Source organism: Emiliania huxleyi, assembly GCF_000372725.1.
Source record: "Emiliania huxleyi CCMP1516 chromosome Unknown EMIHUscaffold_13, whole genome shotgun sequence".
NCBI classification, from domain to species: domain Eukaryota; phylum Haptophyta; order Isochrysidales; family Noelaerhabdaceae; genus Emiliania; species Emiliania huxleyi.
In genome coordinates this window covers 1027998-1049757 of record NW_005201287.1, presented here as the reverse complement: position 1 = coordinate 1049757, position 21760 = coordinate 1027998, and the positions used below count along the sequence as shown (strand labels likewise).

At 66.2% G+C, this 21760-nt stretch overlaps 4 protein-coding genes across 4 annotated transcripts in view; 1 reads left to right on the top strand and 3 right to left on the bottom strand.

Moving 5' to 3' along the window:
• The window catches only part of EMIHUDRAFT_98319 (hypothetical protein), a gene marked incomplete at both ends in the record, with an annotated part of 6791 nt that extends 1306 nt beyond the window's left edge, over positions 1 to 5485 (top strand). The window contains 3 exons of the mRNA XM_005789302.1: positions 127 to 3760; positions 3837 to 4107; positions 5183 to 5485. Coding sequence (XP_005789359.1) covers positions 127 to 3760; positions 3837 to 4107; positions 5183 to 5485 — 4208 coding nt within the window. The remainder of the gene's footprint in view (positions 1 to 126; positions 3761 to 3836; positions 4108 to 5182) is intronic.
• Positions 5486 to 7485: 2000 nt separating this feature from the next.
• EMIHUDRAFT_98318 (hypothetical protein) lies at positions 7486 to 8124 on the bottom strand (the record flags this gene model as incomplete). The annotated part of the gene is made up of 1 exon (XM_005789301.1): positions 7486 to 8124. One exon carries the CDS (start codon positions 8122 to 8124, stop codon positions 7486 to 7488), a length of 639 nt encoding a protein of 212 aa, XP_005789358.1.
• A 5449-nt stretch (positions 8125 to 13573) lies between these two features.
• On the bottom strand, positions 13574 to 14649 carry EMIHUDRAFT_62996 (mitochondrial carrier protein; the record flags this gene model as incomplete). Its single annotated transcript, XM_005789300.1, has 2 exons — positions 13574 to 14064; positions 14295 to 14649. 2 exons carry the CDS (start codon positions 14647 to 14649, stop codon positions 13574 to 13576), a joined length of 846 nt encoding a protein of 281 aa, XP_005789357.1.
• A 4699-nt stretch (positions 14650 to 19348) lies between these two features.
• On the bottom strand, positions 19349 to 21083 carry EMIHUDRAFT_426446 (metalloprotease). Its single transcript, XM_005789299.1, has 4 exons — positions 20843 to 21083; positions 20382 to 20772; positions 20128 to 20312; positions 19349 to 20057 (listed from the first exon to the last, which is right to left on the bottom strand). Exons 1-4 carry the CDS (start codon positions 20861 to 20863, stop codon positions 19494 to 19496), a joined length of 1161 nt encoding a protein of 386 aa, XP_005789356.1. The 5' UTR covers positions 20864 to 21083; the 3' UTR covers positions 19349 to 19493.
• Positions 21084 to 21760: the final 677 nt, after the last annotated feature.

Sequence of the window (21760 nt, the reverse complement as noted above, 5' to 3'; positions counted from 1 at the left end):
GCGGCGAGGGTGGCGATAGCGGTGGTGGCGGAGGCGGAGGCGGCGGAGGCGGCGGGGAGGCGGACGGCGGCGGCTTCGACGGGGCGGAGAGAGGGGATGGCGAGGACGATGCTGATGGCGGCGGAGGCGAGGGCGAGGCGGAGGGAGGCGGAGGCGAGGGCGAGGCGGAGGGAGGCAGCGACGGCGGCGACGTAGACGGCGGTGGAGGCGAGGGCGACGGCAGCGGCGACGGCAGCGAGGGCGGCGGCGAGGGCGGCGGCGAGGGCGGCGGCGAGGGCGGCGAGGGCGGCGGCGAGGGCGGCGAGGGCGGCGGCGGCGGCGGCGGCGGCGGCGGCGGTGGCGGGGAGGAGATGGCTCTGGCTCTGCTGGGCGGCGGCGTTGCGTGCGTGCTCTACGGCGGCGAGGAGGCCGAGCGCATCCAGTTTACGGCGGCTGCTGCTGGGGCGGTAGCGTCCTCGGCGACGCAGGCGGCGCTCGGTGCGACCGCAACGGGACTCTCGCCCGAGGCGGCGGAGACAGCGGCGGGCGATGCGGCCGAGGCAGGCGACGGCGGGGCAAGCGACGAGAGCGTGGCGGAGGGCGGCGACGACGGCGACGGAGGGGGCGGCAGCGGCGGCGGCGGCGAGGGCGACGAAGGGGTCGGCGCCGAGGACGGCTGCGGCGACGATCCTCGTGAGGTCTGGGTCGAGGTGGTCACCGACTCGGAGGACGACTCGATGCAGGGCAGCGAGGTGGTCGAGGGCTCGGAGGACGTCTCTATGCCAGGAGGCGAGGTGGTCGAGGTCTCGGAGGACGACTCGATGCAGGGCGGCGAGGGTGTCGGCGACGGCAACAGCGGCGCTAACGAGTCTGTGAACTGGTGGTCCGTGTCGACCTCCGAGTGGTCGGACGAGGAGCGGGAGGTAACTTCGATGCCCATCGCCGAGCCGACGGTGGAACCTCGGCCGGCCCTGATGCGCTTCCCGGATGGCGCCCCCGGGCGCCGGCGACTGATGCTGGGCGGCGGCGTTGCCCGGCCGTTGTATGGCGGCGAGGCGGGGGAGGCCATACAGTACCTCGCGCCGCAGGCTCTGGCCGAGCTTGAGTTGACCTTCGCGCGCAAGAAGGGCGTGTACTACGCGGGCGTGTATGGTTCGGCGGTCACGTCCGACTCGGACCAGCGGGTGTGGGGCGGCGGCGAGGCGGGCGGCGACGAGGGCGGCGGCGAGGGCGCAGGTGGCGGCGCCGAGGGCGGCGCCGAGGAGATGGCTCTGGTGCTGCTGGGCGGCGGTGCCGCGGTCGTGCTCTACGGCGGCGAGGAGGCCGAGCGCATTCAGTTTACCGCGGCTGCTGCTGGGGCGGTAGCGGGCTCGGCGGCGCAGGCGGCGCTCGATGCGACCGCTGCGGGGCTCTCGCCCGAGGCGACGGAAGCGGCGGGCGACGCGGCCGGCTCCGCAATCTTGTCTGGCGGTGAGGCAGGCGGAGAGGTGCAGGCAGTGCTCGACAGTGGAGCGGAGGCGACGGGCGACGAGGAGGTCGACGGCGGCGAGGTGGGCGGCGGCGAGAAAGGCGGTGGTGAGGCTGGCGGCGGCGAGGCTGGCAACAGCGGTGAGGCGGGCTACGGCGGGGCAGGCGACGGCGTCGAGGAGAGCGGCGGCGGCGACATCGGCGGCGGCTTCGCCGAGGCGACGCGTAGCACAGCGGCCGGTGACGACGGCGGCGGCGACAGCGGCGGCGACAGCGGCGACAGCGGCGGCGACAGCGGCGGCGACAGCGGCGGCGGCGGCGACGACGGCGGCGGCGACGGCGGCGGCGAGGATGGAGATGGCGATGCGGGCTATGAATACGATGAAGAGGAGCTACAGCTCGCAGAGGAATTGTTGCGGCTTTCAAAGGCTGCTGCGGCTTCGGTGCTGCACGTGCGAAAGTTTAGGCGCACAATGGCTGCGGTGTCGGCGACGGCGAGCCCTGCGTCGACGGGAGAGGCTCCTGCGATGGCGGCCGCCGTCGTGGAGCCCGGTTTGTCGTCACGCGTGCCGGTCGTTGCCAGCAGCGAGGAGGACGAGTCCAGCAACGGTGCTCCTCGCTTGGGCGACTCCGCGGGAGCGCCCATGGAGGTCGGATTCTCCGACGACGAGGATGCGGCGCCGCGCGAGGAGTCCCGCCCGGGCGACTCGGCGGACTTGCCGATGGATCTCGGATCCTCGGATGAGGACGATGCGGCGCCGGAGGCGGCGGCGGAGGCGTTGAAGGCGGCGGCGGCGACGGAGGCGGTGGGGGCAGAGGCGGCGGCGGCGGCGGACAAGGCGGCGGTAGTGGAGAGTCCGGCGGTGGCGACGGCGCCGGAGGCGACGGGGGCGGCGGCGGCGGCTGGCGTCGCCTTCTCCACGCCGTCGAGGCTCGGGCAAGGGACCGGGCGCGCGGGCGACTCCGCAATCGACGCGACCTCGCCTGGCGACGCTGCGCGCGCGCTTGGCCTGACAGGCGATGGCGCAAATCTGACCGTGGACGAGGTGATCGACATGCTCGCCCCGAGGGGTGAGGATGAGGTTGCGGCAGCGCTGCTAAAGGTGATCGGCGAGGCACCTGCGAACAAGCAGGCGCAGGCTATGCAATTGTACTCGCGGCTCGATGTAGCGCAGCGAGCGGCGCTGCACGGCGTGCTTGTCGACAGCAAGGAGGTGACCATCGTGTCTGGCCCGGCCGGCTGCGGGAAGACTGCGCTGATCGAGATCCTGGCGCTGCTGCGGACGGACGACATCGCGGTGCTCGCTCCCACTCATGGAGCACGGCGCGCGATCCAAGAGGCGATCGACAAGGTATTGCCGCGGCGCAGCTTCGCGCCCGAGATCGAGGCGCTCACGACGTTCACCGGTTTGGGAGTCGGGCTCGGAGAGACGTGGTCGGCGGATGCGGTGGTGGCGGGGATCCGTCGCAACGATCCCAGGAAGGTGAAGGCGGCGGGGGTGTTCGCCAAGAGCACCCTCGTGTGCGACGAGGCGGCGCAGACGCACTTCGGCCAGCTGGACATGGCGCATCAAGTCGCACCACGCGTGTGCAGCGGCAACAAGCCTAGGTTTGTGCTGCTCATGGACGGGCTGCAGACGCCCCCTGTGAACGACGCCGCTGGGGCGGGCGATCGGGAGATGATCTGGGAGGGAGATCTCATCACGAGCGCAGAGAGCAACGGCGAGCTCGCGTGCTTCCCGCTCGAGACGATTTACCGCACGGGCGACGCGGACCTGCTGAAGCTCAGCCGGGGTCTGCGGCGCGAGGACTTCGACGCGGTCTGGCCGATCGTGCAGCAGTGCTCGACGACAGTCGCCGACGACACCTTCATGGACGTGGTGCACGACAACCTCGAGATTTACGCGATTGCGAGGGAGAAGTTCGCGTCGAAGCCGGGGCTATCGGTGGTGCGTGCCCGATGCGAGTCTGGCGGACCGGGGGGGTCCGACCTTCGCTTCTGGCCGCGGCCAGCGCAGCGGCGTGCGAGTCAGGCGACGCGGATGCTGACGGAGGTGTACACCTTCCCGGGCCAGCGGGTTCACTACCTTCCGATCGGCAAGGCCGGCGTGCGGACGGGTCGACAGGCTGGCCGTGGGTGGTACCTGAGCAAGGGCGAGCCGCTCGACGTCGTGTGCTACCACGCGGAGACGCGGCAGCTTGAGGTGACGTGCCCGATGTTGAAGGGGTGCCCGTCGGCTTGGATCCCGGAGGAGTTCGTGTGGGTCGACCTCGGCGAGCACGGCGTCGCCAAGGTGTGGGGCCCGCCGTGGCGGTACGCCTGGCAATGCGTGGGGTAACTACCAGGCTAGTATGGAATGGTGAGTGGCGTGTGAGTATCTGCACTGTAGGTACTCGGACATCGTGACGGTGTACTCCGCGCAGGGGAGCCAGGCGAAGAACGTCCACGTGCACGCCGACCGCTTCAAGGGGCAGCGCAACTTGCTTTACACGGCCTGCACGCGACCGAGAGAGAAGCTAAAGATCTCGGGCATCGCGGTGGACGACGGCGGGCTCGACTTGCGGGAGAAGATGGAGCTGCACCCGAAGTCGGTGCTCTGGCAGGCGCGCCTCGGCGTCGGGAGCTTCTCGGACGAGCGTGTCGCGGCGGCGCAGCTCGAGGTGGACAAGAGGGCGCAGCGCACCGGGTAGGGCGCGTCGTGCTGGTCATCACGTTCCCCAGCGCTCGAGGCAAGCGCGGGGGTCTGGCTTGCGCGCCCGCGACAGGTGCGTTTGGGGGGGGGGGGGGGGGGGAGGGAGGAGGCGGCCCGAGCGGCGCGAGGGTCCGGCGCCCGGGGCCGAGCGGCGCGAGGGTCCGGCGTCCGTCTGTCCATGTCCATGTCCACGTCCATGTTGGGCGGCCGAGCCCGAAGTCCCCCAGCGCTCGAGGCAAGCGCAAGGGTCTGTCTGGCTCGCGCCCGCCCCAGGTGCGTGCTTGGGGGAGGGGGAAGAGGGCGGGCCGAGCGGCGCGAGGGGGTGCCCGTCTGTCCATGTCCATGTCCATGTCCATGTTGGCGGCCGAGCCCGAGAGCTGATGCCCAGAAGGGGGGAGGCGAGAGGGGGGCGGAGTTGCTGGCCGGTGATATGCGCCTCTGACCCATTTGTGAGCGGAGACGTGTTCGGTGATCGGTACGGCGCTGATTGAGATTCGCACGCATGTGTCCGGGTGATTGCGGACGGTCATTTGAGGTGTAAGCGAATGAAAGGCGCTCGGAGAGAAAGCCGCTGAAAGAAAGAAATATCGATAGCTGCGGGAGGGGGGTGGGGGGGGGGGCACGCCACCACCAACAGAGTTTAAGGGAAAGAGCGTGGTGCAAGCCGTCTGAGGCGCGTGGCGAAATTATTTAAATTCTTTTAAGATTCTTGTTTTTTGGCACAACAGGGGTCGTCCGAAAGAGGTCGACCCAGGTCGTCCGAAAGAGGTCGACCCAGGTCGTCCGAAAGAGGTCGACCCGTTCTGAGAGTGGTGACCAGGGCAATGCCGTCAGGTAAGCTGCAGGTGGGATTGCACACCGGACTTACAGCATCGGAGGCACGTGAGATTCAGCTGTGGGAAGTGGTCAACGTTATGCCGGACGGCGGGATGCTCGTCGCTTGCTGCGTGTGTGGACGGCACTGCCGGCAAGATGGTGTGCTCGCACGTCTTGGGCTAGACGCAAGCGGCCCCATGTGTAAGACGTGCTGCGATGTGCTTAAGGAGCCGTGGGACATCACGATCGCGCCCGCGAGTGAGGTCGTTGTTTCAACGGCAGCGGCCAGCACGGCGAGCGCTGTGCAAGACGGGCAGGCTGCGCTTGGCCGCTGCTTCACGGAAGGAGGAACGGTGGTGGTGGACGGGGGCGCGGTGTCGATGTCAGTTCAAAACGGTGCCGCGTCCCACCCCGCCGAGGACAAGGGGAGCTCCAAGTGCACCATGCCGGGCTGCTCGGAAGAGAAGAACCCGGCCGAGCAGGTGTGCTATTACTGCAGGAAGGGCTACTCAATTCACCTCGACCCATAGGAGGCATTGGCCCACTAGGCCGTGCAGTGAAAGGACGATCGCTTTTGCTGTTTGGCGTGACGTGGTTTGTGTCGGTCTCAAACGAGGGAACAGCCTAGATGTGGGTGTGTGTGTGTCTCTCGGTGAGGGGTGAGCGGCGAGACCGAGAGAGAGAGAGCTCTGCAAGGAAAATACCGTGCAAGGCTCGGGAAAGTGGCGGATGGACGGACAATTGACGCGGGTAGTAAAAAACGTATGCGCTTCACGCGGTGCGGTGACACCTGTCCGAAAGCGCGACCGGATAGCGCCGAGGTGCACTGCGTGTGGACACGGAAATATACTCCGGGATTGGCCCGCCGCGACGGGCGCTGCCGTCGAGTTTCGGCGGTGGCGGTAGGCGGCGCGTCATGGACGCGTCCTCGTGTTAGGTCGAGGTCAACGCGGCTAGCGCCTGCGGCAGTGCCCAAGAGGCGGGGTGGCGAGGTGAGGCGGCGACACGATGAGTGCGGCGTTCGCGGCGCGAGAGGCGAACGGGGTGGGGGCGGAGCTACGCGGTGAGAGACAGGGGGAGTGTGGCCGAAGGGTGGAGGGAGGCGGGTGGGCGCGAGCACGCGACTGAAGAGAGAGCACGCTGTGAGAACGGTGAGGTGGCGACGCCGTGGCGTCACGCAGATGGGAATAGTGCGGGGAGAGGTAGCAGAGATGCAAGAGAGCGGTGAGGCAAGCCGATAGTGGGGATCAGCAGAGGCGAGTACCCGCAAAATACCCGGTATTTTGCCGATTTTGCCGATTTTGCCACCAAGAAGGCACTCCGACTCGCTTTGATTTCCGTGAGGCAACTGGTATCCCGTACCACTTTTTGATTAGTGCAGGCCTTGGGTTTGATTAGCCAAAAACTCCCATACCGGTAAAGATTGCACACTGCGTGCACGTGAGGCTGCTCTCTGAGCGATGACACTAGCAGGGGCATCATGAGTGTCATCGGAGTCACCTGTATTACACGATATCACCACGCCGCTACGGGCCTACGCTCGCAAGGGCCGCCTAAGCGCCTTAGCACCCTAAGCACCCCCCGCTTAGGCCGCTTAGGCGCTTTTAGGCGAGTGACGGCCGGCTGCCCGGGGCCTGGCGTGCCTCCGCCGTGGGGTGAGCGCCTGGGAGAGCCACTCTGCAAGTGGTGTGCGAGCGTGTAGCCTTTAGCGTGCAGTCAGCCACGCCGAACTCTCCTGAGACGCCCCTCGAGCCTCCACTCCGCCTGTTGGATCCCTGCAAACCGTCTCGCGCCCCGACCCACAGAGCGACACACAGCTCCTCTCAGGAGCGACTCAGCGCAGTGCTCGACTAGGGTTGTCAAACGTTAAGAGCTGAACAGTGTTGCTAGTGTTAACAGTAACAACAGAACAACAGTGGGGCTCCCCAACAACAGTAGCGAACATTAGGCCGGCTGAACAACAATAAGGAAGGCCTGGCAGTGACCCTTCTCTGGTCACAGAAAACTGCGGCCGCCAGCGACAGAGCGTCTCGCTGGCGGACGGCGAGAGGAACACAAAGGGACGTCCGGACGTTCATCCACTGGGATGAGAATACTGGAGATCTGAGGTCGAATCTACCGATTCCACAGCCGCCCACGGGAGCGCCGCCTCAAGCTCAACACGGGGTCTCGGCTCTACCGAGCCATGCTAGCTCCAGCCGCACGCAGCCCCACCCGGCCGCCCGAGGGTGTTCCCGCGGGCAGTGAAGACCAATCCTGGGGGAAGTAACCACGACGATCTCCAGCGTCCAGTGCGGGTAATATACCCGAAATGCGAAAAAATACCCGGGAAAAACGCAAAACGTATTTTTGGTTTACCCGGGTTTTTTGACATTTTCTGCTTGCTGACCACTGAACAACAGTAACAACAGCAAACAGTAACAGCTTGGGCTGGGGAGAACACTTGAAAAACGTTGAGGATTTCAGCCAACAATTGTGCAACTGTTAGGCCCAAAGTTAACGTTTGACAACCCTATGCTCGACGCCCCACTCACGCCGCGCCCGCGGCCAGGGAGCGGTCCGCGAGGCCGAGCAGGAGGGAAATCGCGATGATTGCAGCGGCGAGCAGGTAAGGGCCTGCCGGCCCGAACCCCTTCTCGAGGTCGTCGAGCACGGGGTAGATCCACTCCCCGTTGAGCCGCTTGCCCAGCAGCACCATCACCGCGAAATACGCCGCGCCGTACCCGCCGTTGATCCAGAGCACGTCGCTGGCGGACGCGGCCGCGCGCGGCAGGCAGAGCGCGTCGAGCAGTGCGAGCGGCAGCGCGTGGCCGTGCTCGACGTGGTTGCCGAGCGGGAGCCTGGTGTAGCCTTTGGCGATCCACTTCCGGTCGCCCGCCGCCTTTTGCGCGTTCCAGTGGTCGAGACTGTAGTATAAGACTGTCAGCATGCTGGCCGTGGCAAAGGCGAGCGGGTGCAGCCGGCCGACGAGCGGGTGTTTCGGCGCGAGGCAGCGTAGTGTGTGGTACGCAAAGTTGATCAGGTTGGTCTGCACGGTGAAGTACGACAGCCGACCAAAGGCGCGGCACCGCTCCGGCTCCTTGAGCACGCACGGCGGCATCCAAAAGCGGTGCGCATACAGCGCGGCGGCAAAGCCAGCAGCACACAGCGCAGAGACTGGCGAGATCATCTGCGGTCACACTGCGAGATCATCAAGCTCAGAGACGGAGTCCCGACGCTCGCTGCGTCCGCTGGAACTGCGCTGTACACACCTTTCGTGGCCGCGTCCCGCAGGTGGTACTCAAAAATCGACAAAAAGAAAAGACTGGCAAAAGCACAGAGAAGCGCTCAGCTCTAGTATGAAGCTCGTCAGAGCGCTGTGGTGCCTGCTCGTCGCTTCCTCGCTCGCTCTAGACGCGTCCGCTCTCCGCGTCGCGGGACGCGCAGCTGGCGCTCCGACGCCTCGCGCGGCCGCTGCGATGCGCGAGTTCTCCACAAAGGTGAAAATCACGGCCGAAACGCGTGCGCCGCTGAGGCAGGCGCGAATTTTCTTCGTCTACCCTTCCACCATTGCCGGCGCTTCGATCGCATCCTACGTCGCCCTGACGCGAATCATCGCCGGCGTGGGGGGCTTCCGCACTGACACCAACCCTCTGGCCGATGCCGGGAACCTGTTCGTCGACGTCGCGGTGGTCGCCGGTGCGGTGTGGGCGCTGCGGAAGGACCTGAAAGGTCGTGCGGAGCTGCTGGAGGAGGTAGCGCTAGAGCTTGAGGGCGAGCCATCAGCGCGCGGCGAGCGGGACGAGAAGTGAGAGGCAAGTGCGACGGCAGATTCTTTATGTGCCGGTTGCGCGGGTTGCGTTGTTTGTGTTAGAGCCGTACACTGCGAGCCTATCCTCTCTGACTCTCGCAAACAACACACGTACGTACGCTATCGGGAAGCACTGGAGGCGTGCACCGGCGGGGGAGGAGACCGCGCGGCCGGGGGCGGCGCGGGCGGCGGCACGAAAACAAAAATAAAGTCAAACTCAAAAAGAAATTCGACACCAGGTGGGGGAGCTACAATGCTCATAACGTTTTGCAGCAGCCCCGGGCTGAAACCAGGTGTGGGCCACTGCGCTTGCTATGCGCGTGCTCTGCCCCCGCCGCGAATATCTGCGAATGTAGAGGCACTCGCCCTAGTTGCTAGTAGCCCCCTAGCGCCTAGGCCCCTGGTGACTCATGCAACGCCCGGTACTTACAGACCCCCCCTAATGCTAATCGTCTATCGTGCGAATGCGCCTTTGTGCTCTGAATAACAGGCCGTAAAGACGCTTCAAGGATGGGCTCTCAAGTGACCGACTGCGACGAGGTCGTTTCGACGATCATCGATCATCCTCGCCTTCACCGATTCGCCCGACGCCTCCGTTGTAGCCTCATTACCCCAGCAGTTTTTGGCGCCAGCCAGCCAGCCAGGGATTATCGCGTGTTGTCCAGAAAGCGGCGTCTCTGCTCGATGGCTTTGGGCTCAGGGCACAGGGGTCCCGGAGTTGGTCGGTGCTGGTTTGTATGCAGCGGCCTTCTCGCCGGGGTCGGTGGGCTGAGAGGCGGAATTGAGAAGAAAAACCGCCCGCCCCCTCCAGGGTCATTTTACTCGCGCTGAAAGATAGGTCGGGACGGCTTCGCCAAGACAGTGCCTAGCTGCGTGATGATCACGGTCGGGAAAGGAGAGCCGGAGCCTGCCGCCGGCAAGACGTTCGGCTTCGAGCTACCCTCGCTCTCGTGGTCGGGAATCAAGCGCACGTTCGAACGTCTGAAATCGTGCGCAGACGGCAAGGGCGATCTGCCGATGCCAGGAGCGCCACCGCCACGGCCAGACTACCTGGCAAAAAAGAGGCTTGACATGGAGCAGTACATCGAGGCGCTGCGGAACGAGATATTTCACCAGTACAATGCGGCGCGCACCGATCCAATTGGCTACTCCACCACCCCAGGGCTGCCGCCGCGTGCCGCAGAGCTGTGCCACACGATTCAGGCGGTGCCACCTTTCCAGGCAATCTCCGGCGAGCTGACAAGCGATGCGATGAAAAAGGTGGGGCGGCTTGGCTACGTAGAGGAAGAGCCAGACGAGATCCTCGGCGAGAAGCCATACCTGCACTGCCTTGGCCTCAGCGGCCGCGCCGATAAGATGGACGACATGCAAGACGTGGTGGCCAATGCGACGGCCGTGATTGCCGAGCTCCTCCTGGACGCGGACAAGCTGCCGGTGGCCTTCGATCCCTTCTTCCAGGGCGTTGGCATTGCGATTGGGCCTAACTTCAGGCACGGCACAGTGACGTGCATCCACCTCGCAGAGGAGTGGGAGGACGATGATGACGTGCCGCCCGTATTTGGAATTGGAGTCTGCCGTTGCTGCGTCTCGGGCAAGGGCATCATAAACGTAGAGATCGAGTTCAAGCTGTGCGCGTGCACCGTCATGTAGAACGAGCGGGTGGAAAGGTGGGGGTTTCATTATTGAGGACGCACATGACAGGGTGGAATATTTGCGTGGATTTTGCAGGGATCGTGCGCGCACTTTCTCGCAGTCATTCGGGCAGCTAAAGTGAAGACAGCGGCGGCCGGAAAAAAATCCCTTCAGCAATCAGTAACTCGCCTCCGGCGGGGCCATTCTTTCTTTTTCCGCTACTAGTGTAAACCCATACAAAGTGCCTCTCCAAGACGGATCGCACATACGGCTTTAGGAAGTGACGGCTTCTCACTATCGCCGAGGGCAAGCTGCTTGCGGCGTGGCGAACGGGGGCGCGAGAGGGAGGTGGAGGGTGCGCTAGCTCGTAAAGCCGTACACGTCGTAGCGCGCGAGCCGCGACGAGGAGAGCGCGCGAGCGAGCGAACGAGGATGTCGAACACGATATGTCGAGCCCCATAAGCCATATGTGCCATGCGAGCGGAAAAAGAAAGTCGCGAACCGGTCTTGTTGCTCCCTGCCTTTTATTTATTCAGAGATGTGTAGAAAATTGTACCGATTGGCCGAGCCCCGAGACGCTGACCACAGCGACAGCGCCGCTCAGGGTCGCCCCCACAGCGCCGCCAACGAGGACTGTCGCATCTTTTTCGCCTCGAGAGGTGGCTGATCTCTTCTGGCCGTTGCTGGCGGGTTCTCACAGCGCTGCTGCAGCGCAGACGTGGCAGTGGAAGCGGGAGCGGGAGCAAGATTGCTTCGTGGCGGCCGTGCTGGCGGCCGGGGCGGTGCCGCCGTCACCTCTGCCTCCTCTCTTGCCGCTGCCGCTGCCATCTCCGCCTCTGCCACCGCCGCTGCAGCCTCTGCGGCTTCCGCCTCCGCCGCCGCGGCTTCTGCGGCCGCCGCGGCTTCTTCCGCCGCCTCCGCGGCCTCCGCCTCTGCCGCCACCCTCGCCGCCAGCAAATGCCGGCATGCCAATGCGATCGAGCCACCCACGCCGGCAGCCGCTGGGGCGGGAGCCGCGCCCTCGAGGGCCACGGCCTCGAGGGCGGTCAGGACAGGAGCTGGGCTGGAGCCGCCCAGCCAGCCGAGGAGAGAGGTGGCGTCGCTCTCCGGAGCGGCGCAGCAGAGGAGAGAGAGCGCGCGGGAGGCGCCGCCCCAATGGTAACCAGCCGCGCGTAGCGACGGCTCCAGCCAGCTGCGCGCCGCGTCCACCGCCCGCTCGGCCGACGCCTGCCGCTTCGAGCTCGCGTCTCGCGCCTCCTCGGCCGCGCGCTCCTCCGCCTCGCGCTTGTTTGCCAGCGGGTGCAACATGCCGATGGAGCCGTCCTCGAGGCCGAGGGCGACGAAGTGTCCGCGCGGCGAAGCGGAGAGGGCACACGCCGGGGCGGAGGTCGGCGTGAAGAGCCTCGCCGCGATGGCGGAGCAGCCGTGGTTCAGCTGCAGCAGGCCCACCGCCGGCGAGGAGGGGACGCCGCACGCCAGCCACTCGTCCCCGCAGAGCCACGCCAGCCGGTTGCCTATTGGGCGGCTGCGCGACTCTACCCTCGAGGTCTCGAGGGCTCGACCGGCGGACTCGACCGGGCCGCCGCGGTGAGCAAAGGAGGCGGCGGCGGGAGGCTCCTACAGGCGCGGGCTTGCGGAGCTGAGAGAGCAGTCTCGCGGCTGGTTGGTGGAGGTGGAGCGGGCAACACTCCTCCTCGCGGGTCACTGCCTCGGCCCGCCTTGCTGCGGAGGCGGGGTCCTCCACCGCGGTGTGGCACAGGATGGCGCCTAGCCGGACCAGACGCGCCTCACTCCGTCGCCCTCCCTCTCCCCCCCCTGCCGCCTCGCTGGACCGGGCGCCCGCACAGACATCGACGGCAGCGACGGCGCCGCAAGAGAGCTGAGCGAGGAGCGTGTCGCGCACGCGCGGGTGGGGCAGCAGCGAGTCGACGCCCGACGAGGCGCGGCCGGCGAGGGCGCGGCTGACGCGCGTGCAGCAGAGCACCGACTTGAGGTTGCGCACGTCCCACGTGAGCAGCGCGCCGTCGGACGTGCCTGTGGGACACGTCACGGACATGTCCCGGACGTGTCTCGCGCACGTCCGGCGCCTCGCCGTCGGGCGTGCCAGCGGAGACGAGCTGCTCGCGCGCGTCGACGGCGAGCGCCGAGATGGAGCCTGGGCGCGGGGTCCACGAGCGGGGGTGGGGAGGCGGACCAGGCGTGGGGCCGGGAGGGGCGAGGCTGGCGGAGCGCCGCTCTTGTAGTCGCGCGCTCGCTTGCCCAGCGTCCAGCCGGAGACGGTGTTGGACGGACGGACGACGGGCCGCGCGTCGCGCAAGTCCCACGCTCGAAGCTCGCCGTCCCGACCGGCGCCGATCAGCAGGGGAGAGCCCCCGCCCCCGCCCGCGTCGACAAAGACGAGGTCGTGCAGCGCGCCGGGTGCGCCGTCAGAGCAGAGGTGGACCGGCCTCTCTGGCCGGGCGCTGGCCACGTCGTAGATGAGCACGCCCGCGCCTCCGCCCTGCGGCGCGTGGGAGCCCCGCGGGGCCGCCGCCGCCACCGCCAGCTGGCCTGCCCGTCCCGGCCTCCAGCGCAGCGCCGCGACAGTCCGGCGTGTCTCAAACTCGAGGAGCGGGAGTGTCTCGGCCGAAGGTCGGGGCGTGAGGCGGTGCCCGTCCTTGCGCCCCGCCGCCGCAGCAGCGGACACCGCCGAAGGCAAATACTGCTCGACCTGCTGCACGCCTACGCGTCCGCCCACCGTCGCAGAGGCGAGCAGCGTGCCGTCGGCCTCAAACGCGACGGTGGCGATGCGCGGGGCGTCGTCCCCAGGGCGGCCGAGCGAGTGCACCGCCGGCAGCTGTGCCAGGTCGGAGGCCAGCCTCGCTGCGCCCAGGCAGGGCTGCCGCCGTCGCCGCGGTTGCTCCGCGTGAGCGAGCTGCCACATACACAAAATGTATGCCGGTGGAGTGGCGCGAGCAGCAGAAAAAACTCCCGCGGTGAAAGCACGTACCTGGTGTAGTTTCGCCCTGATCGGGACCTTCCAAAACGATCCTGCTTTCTTACCCTGCGAACGTGCCCAACGTCTTCCCCCCAGCTCCCCAAGGTGAGAAGAGAGAATCTGTGTACTGTGAGCTGTGAGGGTCGGCCGGCAGGAGAAAATACGCGCGGAGTCGTAAAGCGTGGCATCTGGCAAGTCCTACTCTCTCTCTTGTCTCTTCTACTTCCTACAAAACTCGACGGCCCGCTCGTAGGCGAGCACGGTGCAGATGGAGCGCGGGATGGCCGAGAAGAGGCGCGGCACGAGGCCGGCGTACAACCCTCTCCAGCGCGCCTCCTTCCACACCGCGGCGAGGACCGGTCCCACGCTCGTCGGCCGCGTCGACGTCTGAAGGCGCGTCTTGATCAGGTCGAGCGGGTTGGTGGCCACGGTCGAGGTTGCGCCCGCGAGAGCGCCGCTCATCGCTAGCACCGCGCTCGACGGCTCGCCCTCCGCGCCGCCCTCCGCGCCGCCCGCCGCGCCGCCCGCCGCGCATTCCCCTGCGCTAAGGCCGTCCAGCCGCTCCGCGAGCGCCCCCTTGGCGTGCTCGTGCGTCAGCCACCAGACAGCAGAGTTGGGGCCGTAGTACGCGAGCGTCGCCCCCGTCCCTCGCCACAAGCCAAGCGGCCCCTCCTGCCGCACGATCGAGGCTGCGATCTCGAGCCCGCCTACTCGGGAGGAAGGACGTGCCTGCAGGGCCCAACCAGCAGACGCCGAGCTGCGCGGCAGTAGCTGCGCGGCAGTGCGCCTAGTCGGGCCGCGCCTGCGGCAGTGCCGCCGGAGAGGAGCGGCGGCGGCGCGTGGAGGTGCCGAGCCCGGGACGCGGAGGCAAGGCCCATGCTCGGGAGCGCGGCCGCGCCGTGGCCGTGCTGCGGCCGCGCCGTCGGCGCCGCGTCGGCACCTCTCGCGTCGGCGCCCTGGAGCTGAAGCCGCTGCGAGATGACGTCGGCCGGCACCGAGACGAGGACGGAGAGGGCGTCTGCAAAAGCGCCCGCCGCGAGGTAGACGGAGGAGGGCGAGGCGGCGCCGGCGGCGGTGCCGAGCAGCGCACGCTTCGTCTCGGTGTAGCCAACGTAGTAGACGACCTCGGAAGGGACGCCGCCGAGCACGGACCAGCCGAAGCCGCGGTAGAGCTCGCGCAGCCCGCCGCTCTCGGCCAGGTGTACGAGGTAGCGGCCGGTGCTCATCCGGTGCGCCAGCGCTCGCGGCGCGCCCGCCTGCTGCCGCGTCTTGATCAGCTCGTACGGGTGAGTCATCGCGCCCTCGGCGAGCGCGTACAGCGCGGTCAGCGCAGCGAAGCGGCCGAGGTACAGCTCGCCAGAGGCGCCGTCGCCAGCGTCGCCACTGCCATCACTGCCGGCGCCGTCGCCTTTGGCGGCGCTGGCGCGGCGAGCCACCGGCAGGGCGGCACCGCTGGCACCGCTGGGGAAGCGGCGAATAGCGTTGTAGTTGGGGACGCCGCGCAGCCTGTTTGGCGGTCGGACGCTGTGCTGCCGGCACGTCAGCTCGTCAGGGGGCCAGCGAGAATCGCTCATGCGAGCGCCAAGCCCTCCCACTCACTACGCGCTGAGGGCCTGCACGGCCCGGCGCGACCTCGAGCGCCGCCCTGGCCAAAAAAAAAAAGCAAAGTACGCTCCCGGGCCCGCTCTTGGAGGAGGCCATGCGAGCCGCGTTAGGAAGAATGAGCTGCACGGCGTCAGAGTTGCAGGCGCAGGGCGGGCCGGACGCCGAAGCCATCCGGAGGATAGTGCGGCTGGAAGGGGCTCGCCCCCGAGCCGCGTGCCACCTATGCGAGGGCGGCCCGGACACGCGCGCCCACTTCCGGTATGGCTGCGCTGCGTGCAGAACGGAGCTGGGAGGGGTCGCGATGGAGAGGTCGGCCCACCTGGCTGCGATGGCGGACTCGCTGTGGTTCGCACCGGGTCGCCGGGTCCTAACCGTAACCGTAACCCTAACCCTATCCCCTAACCCTAGGCGAGCCACGAGGGCAGCGGCCGGCTGAGGGGGGCCGAGCCCGCGGCACTGCGCCGCACCCTAACCCCAACCCACACCCCAACCCCAGCCCCAACCTTACCCTAACCGTAACCCTAACCCTAACCCTCACCAGGCGCTGCGCCGGCACCTCGCCGCACGGCAACAGCGGGTCGCCAGGGGGCTGTCGCGGGAGGCTGCGAGAGGGACACCTATCGATGGAGCTCGAGGTGTTAACAGCGGAACAGATATTTTGACGGATGACCGAAAATGGGCAAAAACGGGGTGATTTTGGGATCCCGTACTTGAAATTGGCGTACTTGGACCGGGTGGCAGTGGCACCGGGTACAATGAAATTGGCGTGTGCGCGGGCGGCGTGCGCGGCATGCGCGGCCAGGGCACAAGCAAGTGCCTGAGGGGAAGGGGGTGGGCGCGCCACCCTGGGGCTACCCGTAGCATCGTCGGCTCAGTGATGGGCGTATCCTAGGCTATGTGGCTCTATACGAACACACCCGAGGGTGGAAGACTGCTGACTCACAGGTTTTGCGATGAATGAGGAGCGACTCCGACGTGCGTGGCATTTCGGGTGATCGAATCACCAACCAACCGCTTGCTTGTGAGCATCCACCCACCTGTTGTTTTGTGACCGAGCTGTGATGAGCTGGAAGGGTCGGCGCTCGGCCTAGCGCAGCCTGCAGAGCGCAGCCTCCAGAGCCACCTGCGACGAATATATTCTACAACCTGCGTGCGACCCTTCACACGTAGCGTGCGCCCCCAGAGCAAGCAGGTTTATTAAACGAATGTGCGTAAATAGAGCGGACAAGGAAATAAGTAAAGAAAGAGTGATGGACGACGCACAAACACAGACAGACAGGGGGGGGGGGGGGCGCCCCCCGCGTGCGTGCCACGCCCAAGCAGGTAGGTTCGCGATCGTTCGTTGCTTTTCCCTCCGGAGGCGGCCCAAATGCATCATTTGATGAGTCTCGGAATTGGGATCTATTGGGCAAAAGTGTCGCCAAATTCCGCGTTTCGCCAAACACACACGTCGCGATCGCCATACGGACGACCGGAATCACCAGGAACCCGCGACGGCCCCCGGCTCGCTCAAAACGGCCACCTTCCGATGGGCGACAACGCGATGAGCACGCACGCCGCAATGTTGCTTCTCCTTTCTGCCGTTCGCTCGACAGCACTGCCCGTCGCAGGCCGCGGAATCAGTCCTGCCGAATCTTGGGGTCTCCAGGCGGCAAACAACATTGATGCAACTCTAGCCTCTGGCAAGCGCCGCCTGCAGGCCGACCTGAAGTTCGTGCATGGAGGTGCCGACTTCCGAGGCAAACACGGCTCCTTCTTCTCCTTCTTCTCCGCCCCCAACCTCGCAGTCAACGTCAAGACGGAAGGCGGCGCCATCACCTCTGCTCACCTGGTGGCGAGGGTCGGAGGGGCCAAGCGAGAGCTCCTCAACGTCTCCTTCTGGGCGGACGAGCTGAACCAATTCAACACCGGTCGCGCAAGCCCTCGCAGACACGTAGCCCCAGACACTGCCCCCCGCTCCCAGCCGCCGCCTCCCGCCTGCAGGCTGGAAGCTGGTCAACGGCACCTGCGACGGCGACTTCTTTCGCCTCGGCCTGGGAGCGAGCATGTCGTGCGAGGAGGCCGTGATCAAGGTGGAATACGCGAGCGCCACCTTCGAGGTGAAGGAATGGGTCGTCCACGTCAAGGGCGACAACGTCTCCGACCGCCTCTCCGGCCCGCACCACAAGCTTGACATCGCCTTCAGCGCCAAGAACGTAGCGCCGGAGCGATTCCTCCCGCACGGCATCATCGGGGAGTCGTTGTCATCACCAGACTTGCGCCTCGGCACGCTGACCCCCTACCCGACGGAGGGCCACTTTGCAGTCGGGTTCGCAGAGACTGTGGAGGACGGCCTCAAGCTGTACGAACTGCCGTCTGCCTATGCGACCGACTTTGTCTTCTCGCGCTTCGACGATGCAGAGCGCACGGTGATGCCCGGCTTGGTCGATGCCGACTCGCACGGCGTGCGCAGCTCCTTCCTCTCCTTCTTCTCCGCCCCCAACCTCGCAGTCAACGTCAAGACGGAAGGCGGCGCCATCACCTCTGCTCACCTGGTGGCGAGGGTCGGAGGGGCCAAGCGAGAGCTCCTCAACGTCTCCTTCTGGGCGGACGAGCTGAACCAATTCAACACCGGTCGCGCAAGCCCTCGCAGACACGTAGCCCCAGACACTGCCCCCCGCTCCCAGCCGCCGCCTCCCGCCTGCAGGCTGGAAGCTGGTCAACGGCACCTGCGACGGCGACTTCTTTCGCCTCGGCCTGGGAGCGAGCATGTCGTGCGAGGAGGCCGTGATCAAGGTGGAATACGCGAGCGCCACCTTCGAGGTGAAGGAATGGGTCGTCCACGTCAAGGGCGACAACGTCTCCGACCGCCTCTCCGGCCCGCACCACAAGCTTGACATCGCCTTCAGCGCCAGGAATGCAGCGCCAGGCGCGCTCAACGCCCGTCCGGGCCTTGCGGTCGGGTTCGCCGAGAGCGCACTGGCAAAGGAGGGCCTCCAACAGCAAGAGCTCCCGTTTGCCTTTGCAACCGACTTTGCCACCTCGCGCTTCGACGACGTAGAGCGCGCGGCATCCACTCGGGTCGGTGCCGATCCCAAAAGCCCGCCTTGGGGCAGCCTGTTCGGCAAGGTGCTTGGCAATGTGAAGGCACTGGCTGGGGAGACGGAGAAACCAACACACAATGCAGAGAACGCGAAGGAGGCGAAGCTACTGCAACGCCTCGTGGCTGAGGCGTAAGTCTGTGGAGGTCGCCGAGGGAGCGAGGCTAACCGCCGGGGCATTGGCGCCGGAGGCCCGGAGCTTTTCTTTTGGGCCCACACGCGACGCCAGACACAACATCTCGCAGGATAGTGTCTCGATGCATGTCGGAACGAGTCCTCCAGTCAATATGCACCACACCACGCGACACAGCAACTCTAGCCGGCTTGTCCTTTTGTATATCGCTCTCTCTAGACCGTCGTTGTGACTTTTGTGTGCGCGGGGGGGCGCCCGGATCGAGATGGGAAATGTGAAATGCATCGGGGGGAGAGCGCAGAGGCGGGGGAGGGCGAGGGGGTGTCTCGGCGTCTCGGCACACGTCCACACAGCCCGCTCTCTCTCGTCATGGGCCGAGCGTTTTTTATCTCTCGGTGAGTGGGCGCCCGCCCGCCGCCCCTCTGAGGGGGTCGGGCCCCCTAGACTGAAAACAAAAACAAAATCGAGAAGCAGTCAAAAACAGCCTGCGAGAGCGGCGCTGCGCGCCGCCTAGAGGACGACGACAGCGAGGATGTCATGTTGCGCGATGGCGTCATCCATTTCGTCAAGCCACCTTCATCGTGACCGTCGCCACCCTCGCCCGCGCCGTCTCGCCTACGTCGCCGCCGTCGCCATCATGGGCCTCGCTGCCGAGACGGTGCTGTTGCATCTGACTCAACTCTCCCAGCCCACCCCCCTGGCTCCTATGCCGACACGTTCGATGCCGACGTGTCCCGCGTGCTCCCCCGTCCGCCGATGTCTCTGCTGCCGCCCGGCGGAGCTCTAGGCAGCGCGGGCCCTCCTCGCCGCCTTCGCTGCCGCTGCATCGCTGTCGGCTCGTCATGTCTATCTACGGTCATTGGGGGCTGCCATCGCTGTTCTCTTTCTCTCCCGGGGTCAGCTCCAACCTGCCGTGTCGGGACGTCGCCCCCTCGGCTCCCCCCCCCCCCCCCCCTTCTCCCCCCGGCACTGGGACTCCGCTGAACTGCATGCGCTGCGATTCTCGCCTTGTCCCAGGAGCCAGGTGCGTATGTCTAATCGTAGTGGGGGCCCTGGCCCCCCTCTGTTTTCTGTTTTCTGTTTTTCAAAACGCCCGCCCGCCCGCCACCCCGAGGCGGCTCGGCCCCCCACTCACCGAGAGATATCAAAAACCGCAGCTCCGAGCTCGGCCGTGCTGACATGTAATATAAACATAAAAACAAAACGCGATCGCGAGGACAGCGACACGCCCCACCGCCGCGATACAAAATACGCCACACCCAGTGTGTTATGTGGCAACTCAGTACACGTGTACATGCTCGCGGCACATGGACATGCCCTTTCAAAGGGCCTTGCGCTCGCACGTGTCCAGCAGCTGCTTGACTGCGAGCACCCGCTGCACGGTGGTCGGATGGGAGTGGTGGAAGAGGGAGTCGAGGGGGTCCGGATTGAGATCGCTCAGGTTCGTCTTTGAGATCTTCGCGAGCGCCTTTCGTATGTCAAAGCCGAGACGCACCGAGTAAGCGTCCGCCTGGTACTCGAGCTGCCGCGTGAATGCGTTGAGGCCGAACGACACCAGAGGCATTGCGACCGACCAGAGGGTGAAGAAGGTGAGCAGCGACAAGTAGGCGCAGGGGGCGTCGAAGCCAAAGTCCGTGACGAGGCGCGGGTCGGTGCAGACCCCAAAGAGCCGAAACATGACGAAAAGCTGCGCCGTTGACACGCCGAGCAGCGCGTAGTTATGGTGCAGCTGCGCGTGCCCAATCTCGTGCGCGACGACGGCGCAGATGTCCTCCACGTCGCCGTCGAGGTGCGTGATGAGGGTGTCGTAGATGACGATGCGCTTGGAGCCGAAGAAGCCAGCCACGTAGGCATTGGAGTGGGCGGACTGGCGCGAGCCGTCGACCTGTAGGACGCGGCTGCGGTTGATCACGAAGTGAGTGCTAATGCGCACCACTAGTGGGCGAGCCGTCGACCTGGAAGATGCGGCTGCAGTTGATGCCGCTCGACTTGACCAGCGCCTCGACGCCGTCGCGCACATCGCCCTCGGGCAGCGGTGCGAATGTGTTGAAGAGCGGCGCGATCCAGACAGGGTAGACGACGTTCAAGAGCAGCACAAAGAGGGACGTGAAGCCGAAGCCGTACAGCCACGAGGAGGGGCCTGCGGGCGGCGACGGGAGGGCGGTCACCGGACGCGGGCAGGCGCGCGCGGCGAGAGGAGGGGCGGCGCCGAGCGAGCGGACGAGCAGCACGAGAGGCGCCATCATCAGCGAGCCCATCAGCAGCTCCTCGACGACGAAGTGCTTGAGCGAGTCGCCCAGCCAGCTGAGCCACGTGTGCTTGTTGAACCCGAACCGCTCCTCGAGCACGAAGGTGCGGTACAGGTCGACTGGCACGCCAGAGAGGAGGTCCCACGGCGCACAGAGCAGCATGCTCGCGCCCGCGCGCGCAAGCTCGTGTGACGCCGTCCCGCCGCAACGAAGCACGAGCGAGAGGGCCGGGCCGTTCCACACGGCCGCCTGCAGCCAGAGGTGCACGAGGCCGGTGGCGAGCCCGTACAAGTCTGCGACGAAGCCAAAGTTGTTCTTTGCGGCCGAGTACTCCTGGGCTCGGGCGTACTCCTAGTGGCAGATGCAGCGGAGCGATCATCGCGTGCCTGATGGAGTGCACTAAGTTTTGGAGGCGGCTCACCGCAGGATCCACCTCGGGCATTGCAGCAGCCACGGCCTCGGGCACGCCCTTCACGGCGAGGCGCGCACGGCGGCGCCAGCGAATGTACTGCTCGAAGCCGTGGTACAGGAGCGATGCAGCTAGAAATGGGCGCAGGTAAGAGGATGTTGACGCGGAAGCGACGAGCGATCCCGACGCGGAAGCGATGAGCGCCGAGAGGGCTGGCGGTTGCAGGCCCCAACGAGAGAGGAATGAGGCCCACATGACGGACGCAGTCGTGGCAAGACTCGTCCGCGAGAGAGTTTGTTCGTTCTGTCGGTAAGCGCAGGTTAGCGTGGGTTTCACCGGGTTAAGCCACACTAACCCGGCAAGGGTCAGCTCGGGTCAGAACGGGTTACCATAACCCGAGGCTAACCCGGCGCTAACCCGGCACTAACCCGGCACTAACCCGTCCTAATGTATGCCCCCGAGCAGCTCGGGTTAGTTAGCGCCGGGTTAGTGCCGGGTTAGTCTCGGGTTAGGTTTGGGTTAGAGCCCTCAGCACACTCCTCCTCCCTAGGGCCATCACTGGCACACGTTGAGGGCTGGGCCCCCTGCACAGCCCGCACTGCCATTGCAGCGCGCATAGTGTGGGAGACTCCTGCCGCCGCCCCTGCCACCCCTGTGTCAGCGTGCCTGTGGTTGCGAGACTGCCAGTGAGAAGCTGGAGGCAGGTCGCTAGACTGAGATGAGACCGCCAGTGGAGTTGGGAGTCCACCGTGCACCGCGCTGCGAGCCTGTTGTGTCCCTTGTCAGGAGCAGCGGAGCCCCACCTGTGCCCCGGATCGTCCTTCCAAAATCCTGCTCGTGCAGGTGTGGACCCTGTCCTCCTCCCCCATCCCTCGTTTGGGTTTGTCTGTCTTCTTTCTTTCTTTTAGATCTAACTTCGCCCAGGTGTTT

Excerpts from the sequence above, each read along its gene's own strand:
- EMIHUDRAFT_426446 (XM_005789299.1), bottom strand. The coding sequence starts at position 20,863 with ATGCCCGAGGTGGATCCTGCG. Across the intron at positions 20,773-20,842 it reads TGCCCGAGGTGGATCCTGCG|GAGTACGCCCGAGCCCAGGA; the intron begins GTGAGCCGCCTC and ends ATCTGCCACTAG. Across the intron at positions 20,058-20,127 it reads ACTGCAGCCGCATCTTCCAG|GTCGACGGCTCGCGCCAGTC; the intron begins GTCGACGGCTCG and ends CGCGTCCTACAG.